At 42.3% G+C, this 20210-nt stretch overlaps 1 protein-coding gene across 1 annotated transcript in view; it reads left to right on the top strand.

Moving 5' to 3' along the window:
* COL4A4 (collagen, type IV, alpha 4) overlaps nucleotides 1-20210 on the top strand; it is a 150975-nt gene that overhangs the window by 84434 nt on the left and 46331 nt on the right. Inside the window, exons 23-34 of the mRNA XM_010837105.1 lie at nucleotides 469-541; nucleotides 1980-2086; nucleotides 3015-3198; nucleotides 4590-4658; nucleotides 6949-7056; nucleotides 7541-7759; nucleotides 9764-9925; nucleotides 12053-12223; nucleotides 13658-13801; nucleotides 16339-16446; nucleotides 17872-18053; nucleotides 18884-18947. Of these exons, the coding sequence (XP_010835407.1) occupies nucleotides 469-541; nucleotides 1980-2086; nucleotides 3015-3198; nucleotides 4590-4658; nucleotides 6949-7056; nucleotides 7541-7759; nucleotides 9764-9925; nucleotides 12053-12223; nucleotides 13658-13801; nucleotides 16339-16446; nucleotides 17872-18053; nucleotides 18884-18947 (1591 nt within the window). The remainder of the gene's footprint in view (nucleotides 1-468; nucleotides 542-1979; nucleotides 2087-3014; nucleotides 3199-4589; nucleotides 4659-6948; nucleotides 7057-7540; nucleotides 7760-9763; nucleotides 9926-12052; nucleotides 12224-13657; nucleotides 13802-16338; nucleotides 16447-17871; nucleotides 18054-18883; nucleotides 18948-20210) is intronic.

The raw sequence follows: 20210 nt of genomic DNA on the forward strand, positions 1-20210 counted from the left end.
CGCTACATAGTGTCTGACTCTTTTGTGACCCCATGGACTGCAGCTTGGGCTCCTGTCTACGGTATTTCACAGGCGAGACTACTAGAGTGGGTTGCCATTTCCTCCTCCAGGGAATCTTCTTGACCCAAGGATCGAACCTCTGTCTCTTGCATTGGCAGGCAGATTCTTTACCACTGAGCCTCCAGAGAAGCCCCCAGTGATATCTTATTTAAACAGAGTATATTGCCAAAACCAAGAAACTAACAGTGATTTCTATTGAACCCAGTGCAGACTTTTCAGACTCCACCAGTTTTACATGCAGTTCAAGAACCTCAATTTTGTAAGGCAGGGAGGAAAGAGAATGATACCAATGGTGCCAAACTAGAATCTGGAGCAGGTGATCTAGCAGGAAAGAGGAGAGAGGTTGGAGGTATTCCAATGACTTTTGACTCATCACAATTAAACTGACTTGTTCTTCTTTTCACCAAGGGAAAACCTGGTGCCTCAGGACTACCTGGCAGCAAAGGAGAAAAAGGTGACATGGTTGTATCAAGAGTGAAAGGTGAGCATAATCAATCACTTGGCTCCCTGCCATTTTATGAGTGATGTATGAACCATTCTTTTGCATTAATTTTCCCTCTGACCTAAGATCAGTTCTGTAATTCGATTTGAGATTGTTGAGATTGCTTAAACATATTCCCTGCCCTTCAGAGTCTTGTGAATGTTGAGCCTAAATCCTCTGTATCTTATCTGAAAACACAAATACTCCTTTAGTCACATACTCGAATCCTCTTTGTTGTGAATTGGGTTTGATTGAAACAAGACCTCGCTTGACTTGTCCAGTGGTTATTCACTGCATTGTATATCTTGTATTAATCAAGAAAGTTTGGGGGGACTTCCCTGGTGGTCCAGTGGTTAAGACTTCACCTCCCAATGCAGGGGATGCCAGTTTGATCCCTGGTTGGGGAACTAAGATCCCACATACTGCAGGGCAACTGAGCCTGAACGCTGCAACAAACATGACCCAACAAAGTCAAATAAATATTTTTTTAAAAAGAATATTTTGGTTGTAAGTGACAGAAACCCAGCTTGAAGTAGTGTTTTTAAAGAAGTAATTTATTGACTTACCTAAGAAAAATTTGAAAGGTTAGATGTATGATTTGCACTGGGATGCCTGCATCGGGAAGCTGTCTTGGCTTCTTGTATCTTTCATTGTGCCGTCTGCATTTTCTCCCCATCTGGTTTTCTCTGGTCTATGGGTACGTGCCCGCAGGCGGCTCCAAGTTCACGACCAGAGGTGAAAGAGAGCTCTACTTCTTTTTGCTCCAGTTAGGGAAAAAAGTCCAGGAAGGATTGGATTAGCCTGGGGCACATGCCCAACCATGGACCGTTTCCCCGTTCACTATGGCCAAGGGCTGGGTACCAAGTTTGGCATCACACAAGCTGAGGAAGATGCTGTAGAGACTGGCACCTCCACACACAATCTCTTTGTCAGAATGAGAAAAGAAACACTTCTCAAATAAGAGAATCAGCAGGTTTGGCCACTGTCAATCTCCCCTCTGATTTTTGTGTGATTATCTTTGTGTGACTTTAGTCAGCTGAGACACTCAGAGGAATCTCTACCTGCCCATGCAGAGTCAAGGTCATTGCTTTATTTTTAGTCCTTTGTCTCCTTTCACCTTTGCTCACTGCTGCTGCTGCTAAGTCACTTCAGTCATGTCCGACTCTGTGCGACCCCAGAGACAGCAGCCCACCAGGCTCCCCCGTCCCTGGGATTCTCCAGTCAAGAACACTGGAGTGGGTTGCCATTTCCTTCTCCAATGCATGAAAGTGAAAAGTGAAAGTGAAGTCGCTCAGTCGTGTCTGACTCTTCACAACCCCATGAACTGCAGCCTACCAGGCTCCTCTGCCCATGGGATTTTCCAGGCAAGAGTACTGGAGTGGGGTGCCATTGCCTTCACTGCTGAGAGGAACTTAAATCTTTTGGCCTTTGTTCCCAGGACACAAAGGAGAAAGAGGGCCTGATGGGCCCCCTGGACTTCCAGGGCAGCAGGGACAACACGGTCGAGATGGATATGCTGGAGAAAAGGGGGACACAGGGCCGCCTGTATGTATAATTCTCCTGCTGTAGAGTTTCACTCATACGGTCACAAAGCATCCTGGTTTAAAAAGCTAAACTCAGTAAAGCATCAACATGCTGCAAATCAGAGTCACCTTTGATTTACTGCCATAAGAAGTTGGTTGCTGTAAAGATATGGCATATTGCAGATAGTCTAAAATCCTGAGTGGTGGTTCATCACGGCAAGGCGTTCTGTCTCTAGTCTTTGTATTATTTTCATGGTGTTTATTTCCTTCTGGGACGCTTGTCTCTGTGAAGCCCCCACTGGTTTCAGGTCTGTTCAGTTGACTCTGTAGGGTGGAGGATACACACAGGTTCTGAGAATTGCCTTCAGTTCTGTTCCCTGATGGAGAAGCACTTGAGGCAAAGCAGCAAACAAGAAGGGAGGAACTAGTGCAGCTCTACTGGATAGACATATTGGCTGACGCAGGGTCCCATGAATAAATGACATTTCTGCATTTTTCAAACATGTTTTGGATGGAGATTACATGTAGCTAATGAAATTCATAAGAAAAGACTATGAGACATAATGTAGGGGATATGGTTTGATCCCTTGTCAGGGAACTAAGATCCCACATGCCTCAGGGCCAAAAAACCAAAACAGAAAACAGAAGCAATGTTGTAACAAATTCAATAAAGACGTTAAAAATGGCCCACATCAAAAAAATCTTTAAAAATAAAAGATGTAACACACATAACTTTCTGTATTTGAGGCATAACACACATGCCTGAAGAACGTATGCTGTATATGTCTGTAAAAAATCTAGGTTAAACATTTTAAATTACACGTGCTATTAATTACTTCTGGAATCACTGGCTTTCTGCATGCGTTTCTGTAGCCTACGATGACAATGAGAACTTTGTGTTCATGGCCTTTCAAAGACTGATGATTGACTTGTGATGCAAATGTTCCTAGGGTGATCACGAGGATGCAGCCCCAGGTGATAAAGGGCCTCCTGGACCGCCAGGGCCCCCTGGCAGAGCGGGACCTAGGGGGCCCCCAGGCCTGGGATTTCCTGGCCCTCCAGGAGACAGAGGGCAACCAGGAGCTCCAGGCTACCCAGGCAACAGGGGTCCTGATGGTCGGAAGGGTCAGAAAGGTAACTGAATGAACTTTCTTGTGGCAGAATGTCAGGTGCAATTATGGAAACTAAAGTGAGCCTCTCTTCTGAGCAGAGATATTATAGCTGTGGCAGAACCTCTAAAATAAAATTCCTACAACTTGCTGTTCAAACCTTGAATGTTATCAAACAAATAAAAACGTTACAGCACAATCAATATTTAAAACAAGCCTTTAAAATGCTAAGCTGTCTTTGCTGTTTTATTGGTTTGGCAACTTGCCTTTCATTCATTTCTCCATATCACTGTGGACAATCTGACTGTGTTAAAATTACATACGTGTATATATTTAAAATCTCTTTTTTACAGTCTTTTGAGATAATTTGTAGTATTTTAATAAAAAACCACCAACATTTCATTTTAAAATACAGCATTGCCCATGAAAACCCATTTGTAAGCATTCTAGGGAGAAAAAAAAATGGTCTTTTAAATATATTTGACAGTTATTTGAATTCCAAACAAGAAAATGATTTGTAGTTTTATAGCTGAAAACTTTTAAAAACTTGGAAACAGATTTATTTAAGATTTTCTCTTTTGTAATATTTCCATGTATCTTGGGTTACATAGTTAATTGTGGAATTTTATAATATAATAATATCTTTGGTTCTTGTTTTGACGACAAAGACAAATACCTCAAAATTTGATATGGATTAAGATTATGGTCGGTGACCATCAAAATCTTCTAGCATGATTTGTATTCATGTGGTTCATTTTTTATTTGACAGCATTTAGTGTAACACATTAGGAGATATCATTTCTATTAAAAGGGGAACATTGAGTTTTAAAGGAGAAGAGAACTCAGAGGCACAACTTTGGAGGTTTTTTTTCACTAAATAAAATGAGGGATGACAAAAACCACATTGCAGAGACATTAGGAAAACAAGAGAGAGAGAATATATTTGAAACGTTGCAGGCCTTCAATAAATGGCATTTTTAAATTACTCTCTCTCCCAGTCTCTTTTTCTTCGGGCACAATTCCTCCACATCCAGAGCCAAATCTTGGAATCTCAGTGCTGAATGCTTACTACCGTTTCATGGTTTATCAGAGCTTCTGACTCCACTGTATTAGGTATCCATGGACCTATAAATTTATTATTTTTTATAGGCTATTAATTAAACTATTTCTTAGAATCAACATTTTCCTTATTCCCCTTCTGTTTATTACTGTTCTGACAGCTGAAGTTCAGATTTCAGGATAGATCTTCTGGAAATTCAAAATAAAAGTAATTCAAGTGACCTAATGATGGCCAGAAGTCTTTTTTTCTTTTGAATTTCACATTTTCTATATGAAAAGGCATTTTGATCAAGCTGTTATTGAGACGTGCATTGATCTATCAATCGTATGAATGTCACTTTTCTTTTTTCATTCCAGGTGATACAATTCCTTGTAACGTAACATACCCTGGGAGGCCAGGCCCTCCAGGTTTTGATGGTCCTCCAGGTACTATCAAGGAGAAGTTCCTGTCATACACATTCTCAAAGTAAAAGAACCTGCAAGACAGATAAACCAATGGCAAATCCTCAGGGAGTTCTTCAGGCTATTTCTACCCTGATTATAAAGTTTTGAGGGACTCTGGAGAAACAGGATTTGTAGGCATTACCCCTAAGTCCCCAGTCTACCGAACACACTCTGAATAATATTTCTGTGCAGCAAAATTTACCTTGATTTGATCACATATCAGCAAAACTGACTGCCCTTTTAACACAAAAACTAAATATATTAAAACTGAATCTTTTCTTTACCTCTGCCCAAAGAGTGAAAAAATTGCTTACTAATTTTAGATTTTACTCTATTCTGCTGTCCAAAAGACCCAGATTTCTGAATAGAGACATTCTGAAAAATGCCCACACATCTACACCCCGACTACACTTTTATACAATCATGTCACTTGACTCAATCACTTATTTATAGCTGAATTTAACCCAAAATTTATATAAGGGATTTTTTTCCTAATTCTTTTATACTGAGTGGGCCCAAAAGTTCATAACATCTTATAGAAAAACCTGAACAAACTTTTCGGCCAACCCAATATTTATTCAGAGTTCACTTAAATTGATCCATTAAGTACTAGCATGGCCACTAGAGGTCACCTTTTTGTTCTGTGTCACTACAGAAATTATTGAAAGGTTGAATGATGAATGACCTTTTATTGCCCTCTATAACCACTAGCTTGCATCCCAATAATATTGTTTAACAACCTGCAAATTGCAGTAAGCTTAATAAATCATATTTATTTTCTCTCATATGGGTCTGTAGTTGGTTGGGGTTCAGCTGACCTCAGATGATCTCTATTGACTTGGTCCCTGGCTCCAGGTCAGGTCAGGTCTGCAACATGCACCTCTCTGTGGTGCCAGAGTGTGCCCTGCTCCTGTGGCTGCAGAAATGCAAGAGGGTGGGGTCCAGCTTCACCAGCACACCTCATACCTCTCATTGCTTCATGGTGTGTGTTAGGATCCTTTTGGCCAAAGCAAGTCACATGACCAAGCCCCAGATCAAAGTATAGGACATACAGGCCGCCCACCACAAGGTGGTAGCTTGTGGAGGTATAATTTTGAATCTATGCAGTGAAGAATTGTTGGTTGATTCACTGAACGCTCACTTTCACATCGAGCATTGTCATGGATACTGTCACGGATAGATATATCTGTCACTCAGATATATCTGACTATCCGATATATCCGATATATCGCTCAGTTGTATCCGACTCTTTGTGATCCCATGAACTGTAGCCTGCCAGGCTCCTCTGTCCATGGGATACTCGAGGGCAAGAATACTGGAGTGGGTAGCCGTTCTTTCTCCAGGGCATCATCCTGACCTGGGGATTGAACCTGAGTCTCCCACATTGCAGGCAGATTCTTTACCTTCTGAGCCACCAGGGAAGCCCCTAAGGATGGATAAAAAAATGCTTATGATTACTTTCAGCAGTTTCACCCTCAAAGGAAGTGAACACTCAGAGTTTCAGTTAACAGTTGTTAACTCCTTTGAAATCCATAATTTATAAGTTATTTTAGCTGAGATAGCTCCTAGTAAGAAATCACAGAAAGTTTAAAAAAACTCAATTCTTTTTGCAGGTACTTTTTCCCTGTACTTCGTATAAGGGCAAATGAAGTAAATGCAGGGAAATAGATTGGGTCTTTATTCTGGTGTTTTCTCATCAAGCTACCCACTGGCCACCACCTCTATCCTCTTAGAAGGAAGGTTGTACTCATGTATTTGTGTTTGAGACTCAGCGCAGGAAGGTACCAAAGGGTTCATCTGAATAGTGGTGTAAATTCTTTACTGTATGGCTTCTGAGAAAGTAACTGAATACACATCTCTGTGAAATACAGTTTGGAGCACATGACATAAAATGATTATATAAATATGGCTAAGTCTTCCCTGGTGGCTCAGTGGTAATCAGCCTGCCTGCAGTGCAGGAGACACAGGAGATGTGGGTTCGATTCCTGGGTCGAGAAGATCCCCTGGGGGAGGGCACGGTAACCCACTCCAGTGTTCTTGCTGGGAAAATCCCATGGACAAGAGGAGCCTGGGGGCTACAGTCCACAGGGTCACAGAGTCAGACTCAGCTGAGCAACTGATCAGGTGCATGCAGGCAACACTTTTACTTCCATAAAGTAAAAATATCCTAAGAAAGATTTAACATAGTTTTGGGTTTTTTTTTTTAAGTCATCTTATTTTGTTCTCATTTGCTTTGTGTTTTACTGAGTCTGTGTTTGTTGTTATTGTTTAGGTCCAAAGGGACTTCCAGGTCATCGGGGTGCTCCTGGGCTGAGGTGTTTGGATGGACAGAAGGGTCAACGTGGCAAACCAGGAATCTCAGAAAGACCTGGTCCACCTGGTAAATAAGAGCTTTTCATTTAGAAACGTCTGGATACCTCTAAACTGGATCATAGTCAGCAAATGGCCCAGGGATCCCTATGTGAGTGGGGAATGGTTTTTTTGTTTTGTTTTTGATACATTAAGCACTTAGCTGTTTTGGTAACTTCTGGGTTATGATACTTTTGTGACTTTTCAGGGCTCCTCAGGCCTGGAGCATGAGTTACAGGCTGTTATTGGTCTATGTTGTTAGAAACTGCTCAGTCTAGACAGTTTGCCAGTAAATGAAAGCACTATGGAAACATCATTGGCTTATAGGAAACACAGTTATGATTTATTTTTCAACAACAAAAAAACCCCCAATATTGCCTATTAAGTTACCCTTTAATTTTAGTAAGTACCCCTGTATTTTAAAATAATGTGTTTTTAATTAAAGCGGTATTCTTACACGTGTGTTGATTTTATATTTGTACGTGTAAAAATTTAAACACTTTTCTGTTGGATAGGTTTTCGTGGTGATATAGGAGAACCAGGTTTGGGAGGTGAAAAGGGGTCCTCGCCTGTTGGGCCCCCAGGCACTCCAGGTTCACCTGGAGTGTATGGTCAGAAAGGACCCCCAGGAGATCCTGCTATCGGCTACCCAGGACTCCCGGGAAAGAGCGGTCTTCCAGGAGCACCAGGGTCCAAAGGACTCAGAGGCGATGCCGGGCGTCCAGGGACCGCAGGTATGAGGGCTGCACTGTCCTAGGTCCAAGCCAAGTCCCTGAACAGGTCCCTGAAGAATGTCGACTGTTTCGCCTTAAAAATCTAGCATGTAAAATGCTCACTCGAGCATCTTCCCTCATCTATGGGCAGTGGCTCATTTCTAATAACCTGCATCCCCAGGGTTGCCTCTGCATTTTATTGGTTGTTTTTGAGCCCGTCTTACTGTGGCTCAGTCAGTTCAGTCTGATCCAGTGGCTACCAGATGTCCTCCTGCTTTGGACTCAGGACAGTACGTGCGTGCTAAGGAGTAGGGACCCTGTGACCCGCCCACTGCCCTTGCCCGGCTGAGAGAGGGCAGGACAGAATGCCAGCAGAAGCTGTATTAGGTGGACAGGTGACAGGCTGGAGGGACTTTCATTCTAGCAGGGCTACCGGGCAGGGCAGAGAAACTGAAGACAGGGAGATGGCCCCTGGCACTGATTCACATTCTTTTCTGAAATCACTTTGGATTCTTTAGGATCCCCAGCAGAGGCTTTCAGATTTTAATGTACTTAAAAATAAGGTGGGGGTAAGGGTCATTAACATCATTGTCTTCTGGACCCCAGTCTCAGAAATAGTGATTCATTGCATCAGAATTGCGTGGAACCCAGCACTCCAGTCTGAACTTTAGCCCCTGAAGGCTGATGACCAAAAGTGGACCCCAGGCCAGACTTTCACAAACACTCTTCTAGTTTTTTTATAACAATGGACGGGCCTGTATTTAATAGGTGCCCAGGATAGTTCTATACAATAGTACAGGGAAGATGGAGGGCCAGGGAGTAAGTCACATTCTTTGTCTTCAGGGAGCTTATTCAATAGTTTGTGTATAAACCAGAAACATTCATAAACAGAAACCCATTTAATTGGAAGAGAACAAGATAGTACATTATGTGAGTCAATGAAAATCATTTTGACCCAGTAATCCCACTATCTCACTTATGAGATGTATTTAAGGCAAGTGTTCAACAGAATGTGAAAGTTAATATGAAAATACTGTTGTAGTATTATCCACAGTAGGGGAACAATTGAAAACAGTAAAGTAATATATATACATGCACAATGCTCACATACCATGCTCAAAGGTACACTATTCAGCTATCACAATTAATGTTTCCCGGGTGGCTCAGTAATAAAGCATCTGCCTGCCAAGCAGGAGATGCAGGAGACATGGGTTCGATTCCTGAGTTGGGAAGATCCCTTGGAGAAGGAAATGGCAACCCATTCCAACGTTCTTGCCTAGAGAATCCCAGAGACAGAGGGACCTTGCAAGGCTACAGTCTGTGCAGTTGCAAAAGAGTTGGACACGACTTAGCAACTGAACAGCATTAACAAAATTATATCTGTAAAGACTACAATCAAATGGAAAATTTGATTGTAATCAAATGGAAAATATTTGCATATTAACTTGCAATGTAAAATAATGCAACAACTGAAAGTGCTCTGTGATTGCCATTTAAAAAATGCAAACACATGAACCAAAATATAATGAAAACATGAAACAGTAAAATAGATTTTTAGGTTAGGATACAGAATTATGGAAGACTTTTTCCCCCTCCTGAAAAGTATGGTATTGTCTTCTCAATATATAAAAATTTGAGAGTTCCAGGGATGAAGTCACTTACAAAATGCAAATTCAGACAATGCACACAGGGTGTGTAAGTAGTGTGGATATTTGTTGGAAGGACTGCTGCAATTTTAGAGGTTAATTAAAATCAGGAAGAGCTACTTTTTTTTTTTTTTTTGCATAAGCAACGTCTGTATTGTCTGCATAACCTTACCAAGTAATTCTCATAGACAAGCATGGTTTTTGGGTGCACTCGGAGCTCACTACAATCTATGACAAGAAAATCCATTCAGAGGCGTAACTCATTGGAGCCCTGAGCCAGGATCAAATTTTTTACCTCCAGTACTGATCCACACGAACACCATTGTAGGCCATCTGTATAGTTTATGCCCTGAGTGTCAAATGAACTGTGTCATTTCAGGGCCAGCTGGCATGCCCGGATTTCCGGGTCTCCAAGGTCCCAAAGGCCGAGAGGGAAATGCTGGGTTTCCAGGGATCCCAGGCCCACCTGGTCACTCCTGTGAAAGAGGTGCTCCAGGGATACCAGGGCAACCGGGGCTCCCTGGGGCTCCAGGCAGTCCAGGTAAGCATTGGCAGGTATCAAGAACTGCGACAGGTATGGGATGTATCTACTTACAAAGGAATAACCTCACTTGTTCTTTGTGGGTGCTGACAGGAGCAAGACTCTTGGGTCAAGGACATTGTTATTCACAGCACAGCAAATAGCATGAGCTTCTTGTTGGTGACATTCCCCCATGTCACCCAAGTCTCTCTGGTGTGATGTAAGAGCCTGGGCTACCATGGCTGTATAGTAATACATTATTGATCGGAGATGTATTAATACATTTTTAGAGAGTGATTACAATTAACATCACCATGTGAAGTTGCTAGAGCTTAAAATTGATCAAGAGTTCATTATACAACTTATTGTCATTATCATTCACATTATCTTGTGTTAGGTTTTTGTTCTAGGGACGGGGGAGCCCAGTGGGCTGCTGTCTATGGGGTTGCACAGAGTCGGACACGACTGAAGCGACGCAGCAGCAGCAGCAGTGTATATTATAAACCCAAGTTTATTACCATAAAATTTTTAAAATTAATGCATTGCAAAAATTTTGACTGAAGAAGAATTTTTTGGTGGATTTTATACAGATACTTTCTCTGATTGTCCATGTTAAATATATAGTATTTTCTCAGGAGATGATAGTTGTTCAGAATATAGTTCTGATTCAGACGATATGAATATTAGGCCAACAAAAAGACAAAAAACCGTAGTGATTGACTCTGACGTGGCAAGTGAAACTAAAACTCATGGTACCAATACATGGTACAGGGTATTACAGGTGTGTCAGATGTAACCGGGGCTTCTCCAGTGGTTCAGCGGATAAAGAATCCACCTGCAACGTAGGAGACACAGGAGACACGCGGGTTTGATTCCTGGGTCTCCCCGGAGGAGGGCATGGCAACCCACTCCAGCATTCTTGCCTAGGAAATCCCATGGACAGAGGAGCCTGGTGGGCTACAGTCCATAGGGTCGAAGAGTTGGACACGACTGAGTAACTAAGCACACACTGAATGAAATAGCCAGCAAAGAGTTAGTGAAAAAACAGAATTAATTTTTGGCCAGCCAAGATAAAAATCACTGGCCACAGGCGTTAGTTTCTGCAAAAATCCTCTGGTTAATAATGAGGTAACCTGCATGACAGCCTACTTTTCTTACCGGAAAGAAAGTGAAAGTGTTAAAGTGTTAGTGGCTCAGTTGCGTTTGACTCTTTGCGATCCCATGGACTGTATCCCGCCAGGCTCCTGTGTCCATGGGATTTTCCTGACAAGAATACTGGAGTGGGTTGCCATGGCTTCCTTTGGGGATCTACCTGACCCAGGAATCAAACCCACATCTCCTGTGTCTCCTGCACTGCAGGCAGTTTGATTGCCACTGAGCCACCAAGGAAGCCCCAGTTTCCTTCCCAGGGGAGGTACTAAATCATGTCAAGGCTGCTCACTGCCAATGCAACCTTGAGAATATTCCAGATAAGGGTGGGTCCGGACTCTGTGTTCTTGGCACACCCAGAAAGACATCATAGGAGCTCAAAGAGACCCATGAAAAACTCTCAACTCAGGGTGCCAGGGGGCTATTTCCAATGGGCTCTTTATTTCATCATTCAGATTGTCATCTATTGTTTAGATCCTAACGGCATTTATCCAAATCCAGGAATATGCCTTCTTGAAGGAGCTGAATGAGATGAGAGCAAACTGGGCCACTAGAGCTTTATTTTTACCACCGTAATGCCAGATGATGCTGCTGTTTCCTGTGGTTCTCTCATTGCAGTAAACAGCTTGACCAAAATTCACTTGGCGGTAGCTTCAAAAAGCACCTGGAATGTTTTCTTCTGTTAGTTCCCACCCTCTCCTCACCCTAGAGTAAATACAAATTCTTTACCCTTATCCATTTTCCATTTTAAAAGACTCTTTATAATGCATCTCAACGGGGAAATATTTACTTAAATAATCTGCCTTTCTTTTTATAGCAGCCAGAAAAACATAACCTTAAACTGATGGAAAGTCGCTACTGTTATTTTAGCTGATAAATATTGTTTACTTGGCCATAGATACACAATTGAAACTACTATGGATTTTTTTTTCCTGCTCATGTGTGAAGCCAGTTCTCAGTCTTCATGCCTTGTTGTCACTGCTGTTTGTCACATCACAGGTGCCCCAGGTTGGAAAGGACAACGAGGGGACATGGGACCTCTGGGACCTGCTGGAATGAAGGGCCTTCCTGGAGTCCCGGGATGGCCGGGGGCAGATGGAACCCCAGGTCTTCCAGGGGTCCCAGGCCCCACTGGAGACGATGGGCTACCTGGTCTTCCAGGCCCAAAGGGTGTGTATCATTTTTCCAATATGTCCCTCAGTTTATAAACTTAAAAGCCACTGCCAGGTGAAAACTACTCTTGTACATGTGACCTTACTGTAGGATGTACCTGGTCTATTGAAACGGAAAGAGCAAGTCACTCAGTCATGTTGGACTCTTTGCGACCCCATGGATTATACAGTCCATGGAATGAGTTCTCCAGGCCAGAATATTGGCATGGGTAGCTTTTCCTTTCTCCAGGGGATCTTCCCAACCCAGGGGTCGAACCCAGGTCTCCTGCATTGCAGGTAGATGCTTTAACAGCTGAGCCACCAGGGAAGCCCAAGAATACTGGAGTGGGTAGCCTATCCCTTCTCCAGCGGATCTTCCCGGCCCAGGAATTGGCCTGACTGGCCTATTAGCCTGACTTTATCATTTCCTATGGGACTCCCTTCTTCGTGTCCTCTGTATTATGATTTTCGCGGGCAGAATGTTTTGGTTTAATTTAATGGAAAAAAAGGTTGTGATGGAGTTAGGTGTACAGAACCCATAAACATTTCTGCCCAAAGGACTGGGGGTCCTGATAGAGAGTGGGGTCAGGGCAGGTGTGCTTCCACCCGGGATGGGCCCCCACACTTCACCCCATCTCCCCGAGGCCCAGTTCTCTTGAAGTTTATGGAGTTGGGACTCAGAAGCATAAGGGCCTGCAGTTGAAATCTGTAGGGTGGAAAACTGAAGCTTGAGTGGGACAGCCTGGCTATTACAGGTGTGAGGTTAATAGCGCTTGAGCATAAGCTCAGAGCTGGGGCAAGTCTGCATCTCTACATGGATGGCAAGAATCACAGATAGGGACTTCCCTGGGGGTCCAGTGGTTCACACTTCGCTTTACAATGCAGGAGTGGAGATCTGATCCCTGGTGGGGAAGCTAGGATCTCACGTGCCTTGTGGCCAAAAAAAAAAAAAAAAAAGACATAAAACAGAAGCAACGTTGTAACAAATTCAATAAAGACTTTAGAAATGGTCCCCATCCGGCTTCCTTGGTGGCTCAGTGGTGAATCCACCTGCCAATGCAGGAGACACAGGTTTGATCTCTGATTGGAGAAGATCCCACATGCCGTGGAGCAGCTAAGCCTGTGCCCTGCAACTAACTGAGCATGCACTCTAGAGTCCGGGAGCCACAACTACTGAACTCATGTGCCGCAACTACAGAAGCCCTAGCACCCTAGAGCCTGCGCTTCGCAATGAGAAGCCCGAGCTCCACAACAAAGAGTAGCCCCCGTTCTTCGCAACTAGAGAAAAGCCCATGCCGCAGTGAAGACCCATCACAGCCGAAATAAATAAAAAACAAAAAATGCTCATCAAAAATCTTAAAAAAAAAAAAAAAAAAGAAAGAAAGAAACACAGATCCAGGAACCATACTAGCCTATAAAACTTTCCCTAAATTTTCATATTCTCATTCATCAGGACCCCAGGGGCTGCCTGGCTTCCTGGGTTTTCCAGGAGAGAGAGGAAAACCTGGTCAGGATGGACACCCTGGCAGAAAGGGAGAACATGGAGAGAAGGGTTGGCCTGGCTTCCTGGGAGACCGAGGATTGAAAGGTGTCAAAGGTAAATGCAGCTGACAGCACCATGATGCAACACAGCTTGTTTTTAGTCTTTGGACAGAAACTGTAAGTACAATCCCTGAAAAATAAAATGGATCCTTCTGCTCCTTCTGAATCTGTGGTGTTTGTTTTAGGATTTTAAACAAAATTTGTTTTCCCTACCTCTCAGTCTTATCACATATGACTGTGGTAATGGAACTGTTCTATTAACAGAAAAAAAATAACAGGGGCCTTGATGGGTAGCTTTTGGGTTTCAGAAAACGTTCTCATCTTTTGAGAATGGGATCCAAGCAGGGCTCCTGACCCCAAATCCTGCTTCAACATTTTTAATGAAAAAAACAAACAAACCAGTTTTTTTTTTTTAAGCCAGATATAAATATTTCAGCCTTTGCAGACCCTACGGTCTCTGTCGAAATTACACAACTCGGCATTTAGAGCGCAAAAGCAGCCTGGGACAAGTAAACAAAAAAACATAGCCATGTTCCAGTAAAATTTATTTATGGACACTGAAATTGGAGCTTCATTTAATTTCACATGTCATTCTATTCTTCTTATTTTGAGTCCCCTCCCCCAGTGATTAACATTGTGAAATCATTCAGAGCTCACAGATTCTGTAAAAACTGATAGCAAGCAGGATTTGGCCCTTGGGCTGTAGCCTGCCGACCACTCAACTGTTTGAGTATGCTTTCATCTGGGCTGTGAGTTGCATCTCTCCCAGGCTTCATTTAAAAAAAGAGTTTTCATTAAAAAAAAGTTTCAAGACCACTGGTGTCAGTGTTCTGTGCCCATTCTTGTTAAATATTTACTTTGCTCTCTTGGCCAAAGAGGCTGCAGAGAGTGAAGGTACAAATTCATTTCCATTGTTAAGAATGACGGCTTGACAATTTCTAAAAACAAAGTTTTTATCTTTAAAACCCTTTGGGCAAATAGCCTCATACTTTATTCAAATTTCTTTTAGTTGATTGATTGTACTATTATTTTTTGTTTTACTAGCCTGCAAATTATTTATGTAGAATCAAGGAATGAAAGAGTCATTCTCTGCTAGCTTAGATAAGTGATGTTTGCTGTGCTATTATGCTACTATATAATTATCTCACTAAAAATATTTAAAATTGGGTTAATGTCAGTGATGTGCCGGTAGGCTGGCTCTCAAATAAAATTTTTAAAAAATGCCCAGATCTGTAGTGTTTGCAACTACTCCCACCATGACTGATTTAAAACAACCAGTGGTTTAGCAACTAGTTTACAAAATTCTTGACTTGTTAGTAAGTGGTTCTCGCCAAGCTGGGATGAGCCCACTCCGTCCCACATCTACCACTGGAAAGTGCTTGCCCAAACAAGGAGAAATATTGTCCACTCCTCCTACCTTTTAGAATTCTCTATGTGGAAAACCAAATTAATTGTCCATTCTTTTAATGTAAGAGACAATTGGTGGGTAGTTAGCAAGGGGAAAAATGAGGAACTGGAAAATATGAGATGGACAATTTAAAATTTATGGGATAAAGAGATGTATTTTAGACCTGGAACTTTTCAAGCCTTTTTTCACTGAGACCAGTTTGCTTGAATTTAGCAAACATTCCCTGAGCACTCAGTGTACAGGAAGTCCCCCACACATGAATCTTCAAGTTGTGAACTTCCAAAGATGCAAACGTGCGTTCCATCAATGTCAGGCATGAGTGAAACTGCCTTTCGCCCTCTGTCTCCTATTGCTGACGATCCTTCAGCTCTGCCATCTCCCACCTCCTGTCCCTCCTCCAGTCAGTAACTCTTCTTGCTTGTTCACTCCATGCCAGCCCCTCTATGCAGCTATTGGCTCAGACGGTAAAGCGTCTGTCTACAATGCGGGAGACCTGGGTTTGATCCCTGGGTCGGGAAGATCTGCTGGAGAAGGAAATGGCAATCCATTCCAGTACTATTACCTGGAAAATCCCATGGAGAGGAGCCTGGTCGGAACGATCCACTGGAGAAGGAAATGGCAATCCACTCCAGTACTATTGCCTGGAAAATCCCATGGACAGAGGAGCCTGGTAGGCTCCACAGGGTCGCAAAGAGTCAGACACGACTGAGCGACTTCACTTTCACTTTCTTATTTTTCAAGATCTTCTATTATAAGATTAAAATTTGTGTGTGTGTGTATTTGCTTTTATATATTATTTGTGTAAAAAATATTATAAACTTATTATAGTATAGTACTATATAAGCCAACTATGTTAGTTGGGAACCTAGGCTAACTTTGTTGGACTTACAAACAAATTGGATTTACAGACGCACTCTAGGAACATAACCCGTTCATAGGTAGGGACTTACTATATATCAGACACCGTTGCTGGACAGGGTGGGAAAGGAGTGTAAAAGGCATAGACCTTCCTTTATGAAGTCAATCAACAATGTTGATACCGTGCAGTCTATGAACATAAATACAGTTTAGGTTGAATGAGAATTTGCAAACTGGATGTGAGGAGCCACAAAGGAATAATCACATGTCTGATGCTTCTTACACAGTCATAATTTGTTTTGCTCTTATATAATTAATATCTAAAGGAGCAAGAGGACCCCCGGGATATGAAGGAGAAACGGATATTATTTCCAAGAAGGGGGAAACTGGAGAACCTGGACCTTCTGGGGATGGTGGATTCCCAGGAGAAAATGGTAAATGCTTTTGTTTTTTAACCATACCAAGTAAATTAACTTCTTTATAGGTCATTCAAACAAGCATGTATATTAGACCACTTTGGCAAGGAAACTGTAATACAGAGTTTAGGAAAGGTCATTCTTTAGATAAAAATAAAAATACATGCTTAGGAATCTCCCTCATGGTCCTTTTTTTCCCATGTTAGAACTTAGTTATAGTTCATATGTGTTTAGGGGCTTTCCTGGTGGCTCAGTGATAAAGAATCAGCCTTCCAGTGCAGGAGACACGGGTTCAATCCCTGATCCGGGAAGATCCCATCTACTGTGAAACAGTTAAGCAGAATAAAAGAGAAATAGATTCGGATATTCCCAACTAGAATCAGTCCAGACAGATACTTGAAATACTGGTTCCAGGTTTACAGTATTCCTGGGTTTGGGCTTCCCTGGTGGCTCAGACAGTAAAGAATCTGCCTGCAATGCAGGAGACCCAGATTCAATCCCTGGGTCAGGAAGATACCCTGGAGAAGGGAATGGCAACCCACTCCAGTATTCTTGCATGGAGAATCCCATGGACAGAGGAGCCTGGTGGGCTACACTCCATGGGGTTGTGAGGAGGCAGACAGAACTGAGTGACTAACACTTTCATTAAAACGAGTAGCATAGTGACTATCCAGAATTTCAAGTACAAAAGGTGTTACTCAGCCTTCAATGGGCATCCCTGGCAGCCCTTGTTAAAATGCAGTTACTGAATCAGCAGGTCTGGATTTCTAACGTGCTCCTCAATACCTGTGCTGTTGGCCTTCAGATGCACTGCATGACAAGGGTTTTGATGGCGAGTTTGTGTTCCCCTTCCCTGGTTTAGACCTGATCTGCATGAGATCTGGGTTCTTTCTCTAACTAGTTGTTAGAGGATGAATGTTTTAACTTCTCTGGGTGAGTCCTTCCTCATCTGTAAAATAAGCATGTTATAATAAAGCAAGTGATGCTGGAATAAATTAAGCATCCTTCTCTTGGATAGCCCTGGGTCTCTTTATGGAGGAATCCTTTTTACAGTGAGATCACAGAAGCCAGAAACCTTTGTGATGTGGTTTAGGGCAGGAATTAGTATTCTTAATTCCTAGGACATGGCTTCATCTCCTATATGCTTAGTCAGTCAATTGTGTCTGACTCTTTGCCACCCCATGGACTGCACCCTACCAGGCTCCTCTATCCATGGGGATTCTCCAGGCAAGAATACTGGAGTGGGTTGCCATGCCCTCCTCCAGGGGATCTTCCTAACACAGGGATTGAACCCCGGTCTCCCACACTGCAGCCAGATTCTTTATTATCTGAGCCATCAGGGAAGTCCTCATCTCCTATAAGCAGGACCAAAGACCTATAGCCTAACTATCGCCCAGCCCCAAATTTCCTCCTAGAGGTCTGTAACTCTTCCAACTCCATCAGGTGATAAAGGTCATCCTGGGATGCAAGGAAGGAGAGGAGAGCCAGGAAGCCATGGACCACCTGGATTTCACCCTGGGGAGCCCGGAAGAAATGGACAGCCAGGGCTTCCTGGACCCCCAGGCCCTCCAGGCTCACCTGGGCTGAGAGGGAACATTGGTTTTCCAGGATTTCCGGGTGACCAGGTAAGCAGCTGCTGTTTTGGAAGGAAAGAAATAATAAAACCTTTCTGTCCTGGGGATGCCCGTTAGGCATCTTACTTTGCCAGTGTATGTCAGGGTCCTTTCAACAGCTTTTAGAATATAAGAAGTTGGTCAAGAGAAGAATGGAGACTCTGGAAGGCCATGATGTAAGTAATTTCTGGCCAGTGCTCATGCCTGGTTCCAGGCGTGATAGATGATCAAGTCACTCCGCATACTACCCCTCCTTTGTTTAAACAGCTTCAGAAAGACTTGCCTCAGGACTGCTGGTTCACCAGATTAAAGAGTCAGGTGAAAAAATGACCCAATTTCTGCTTTCAAAGCCTTCCTATCCAATGGCAGACATCATAGATTTTGTTGTAAATATTTTTTATCTTTACAATCATGAGCCGAATACCCCAGGAAGTACAACTGTAGGAGCCTAATTTACAACTTCTGGAAAATGTATAGCATACTCTGCTACTCATTTTTTGGAGTAAAATAGATTTTTAAAGCTTTATAATATTTTATTTGGTATCAGTTCATTCATTCAAAACTTAAAGTTCAAATGATGTGATGCAATTACTGTTTTACAATCAAATATAGAGAATTGGATACCTCCTGTTGGTATCACTACTTCTGGAAGCATTTTGCCAACTTTTTACAAACTAGATGTATGCAGTGATATGCTTGCAATCCATTTCCAATTTTCTTTACCACAGCAAATTATAAAAGCCAACTTTGTTATAGAAAATGATAACTGGGTCATGTCAAGAGTGTGTCATTTGTATTTGAAATTCGGTTAAAGTCTTACTTCTGTTTCATTAAACTATCAGGGTGAGCCAGGTTCTCCAGGGTGCCCGGGACCTTCAGGAATGGATGGTACAAGAGGACCTAAAGGTATGGCTTGGAAATACAGTAGCCATCCACCAAGCTCATAGTCCTGGATGTTTGTAAGATTGTGAGCAAGTACCTTTGGCATGAAAAGCAAAGTCTATCAAGCAGCATTTAAAGAGTTCTTCACAGACTCTACTAGCTAGTCAGATAAGACCTAAATCATCTGTATATGTCATTCAGGTCCAATGGTACTGTGTAGAAAACATGTTTGCGTGCTTGGTAGGAGTCCTCACACCTGTTGTAGTGACTGCAGCTCTGTAAGTGACAGCTCAGATGCAAGGAGACAAGGCCACATTGGTGGCCCATGTCCCATGCCCCAGAGGAACCAGTATCTCTTCTAAAAACTGCATAGGGATAGCTTTTAGGGGCTCGGTTACAAGAGTCATGGTGGATAGAGAAAGCCAAAGCCATGGCTTCTCACCAAGTGTTAATAGTGCACTAAGAATTCCTGGGCCAAGTGTTATTTACAATTGGGATTTTTTGCCATAAGCTAAAGGTCAGTAAATGTATTTTTTACAGAGGGCCGGATCATAAATATCTTTAGCTGTGTGAGCTCTGCTGCAACAGCAGTACATGAAAACACAGCAAGCATGAAAGCAGCATGAAAACAAAGGGGTATATCTGTGTTCCAATAAAACTTTATTTACAAAAGTCTGCAGGCTGCATTTGGCCTCACAGGCCTTAGTTTAATTTATGCCAGGGGCAACGTTGCCTTGTCATTCTACCTTTATCATGTCAACGTACATTCTACCTTTATCAGGTTTCCAGGAAAATAGGAATAAAAAGTTAACCCCAGGTTAAAAATGTCCTTAGAAAAAGAGGTTTCATTAACTCGTTATGCAGATTAAACGAACAAACAAAAATCAGGCTATCTTAAATTGCAATGTTTACACACAAGCTTTAATATTTTTCCTATTTTTGTGTACCATCGGGTTAATATTTTTCTTTAAATCTACTTTAAAATGATTCACCTTTTAAACCTTAGCCTTACCCTCACTATCTGTGAATTTATAGGCTTGATGTACAGTTATGTTTTATTTTAATATAAGTTAAAATAAATAACTCTAAAATATGAAACAGTAATTAGAAGCTGCCTAAAAATCTTCTCCCTTACTACCAGTGAAGCATGCTTTTTACTTTGAGAGACACTCCATAAATAATGGCATAATTGTTATATGAAAAACATGAACTGTGCACCCTTACTTATTCAGAAAGAATAATTTAGATCTCCTCTTCAGAAATACTTACATATAGGAAAGTTTTCAT

The sequence above is a fragment of the Bison bison genome, unplaced genomic scaffold (genome assembly GCF_000754665.1).
Source record: "Bison bison bison isolate TAMUID 2011002044 unplaced genomic scaffold, Bison_UMD1.0 scf7180017864068, whole genome shotgun sequence".
Taxonomy (NCBI): Eukaryota; Metazoa; Chordata; class Mammalia; order Artiodactyla; family Bovidae; genus Bison; species Bison bison.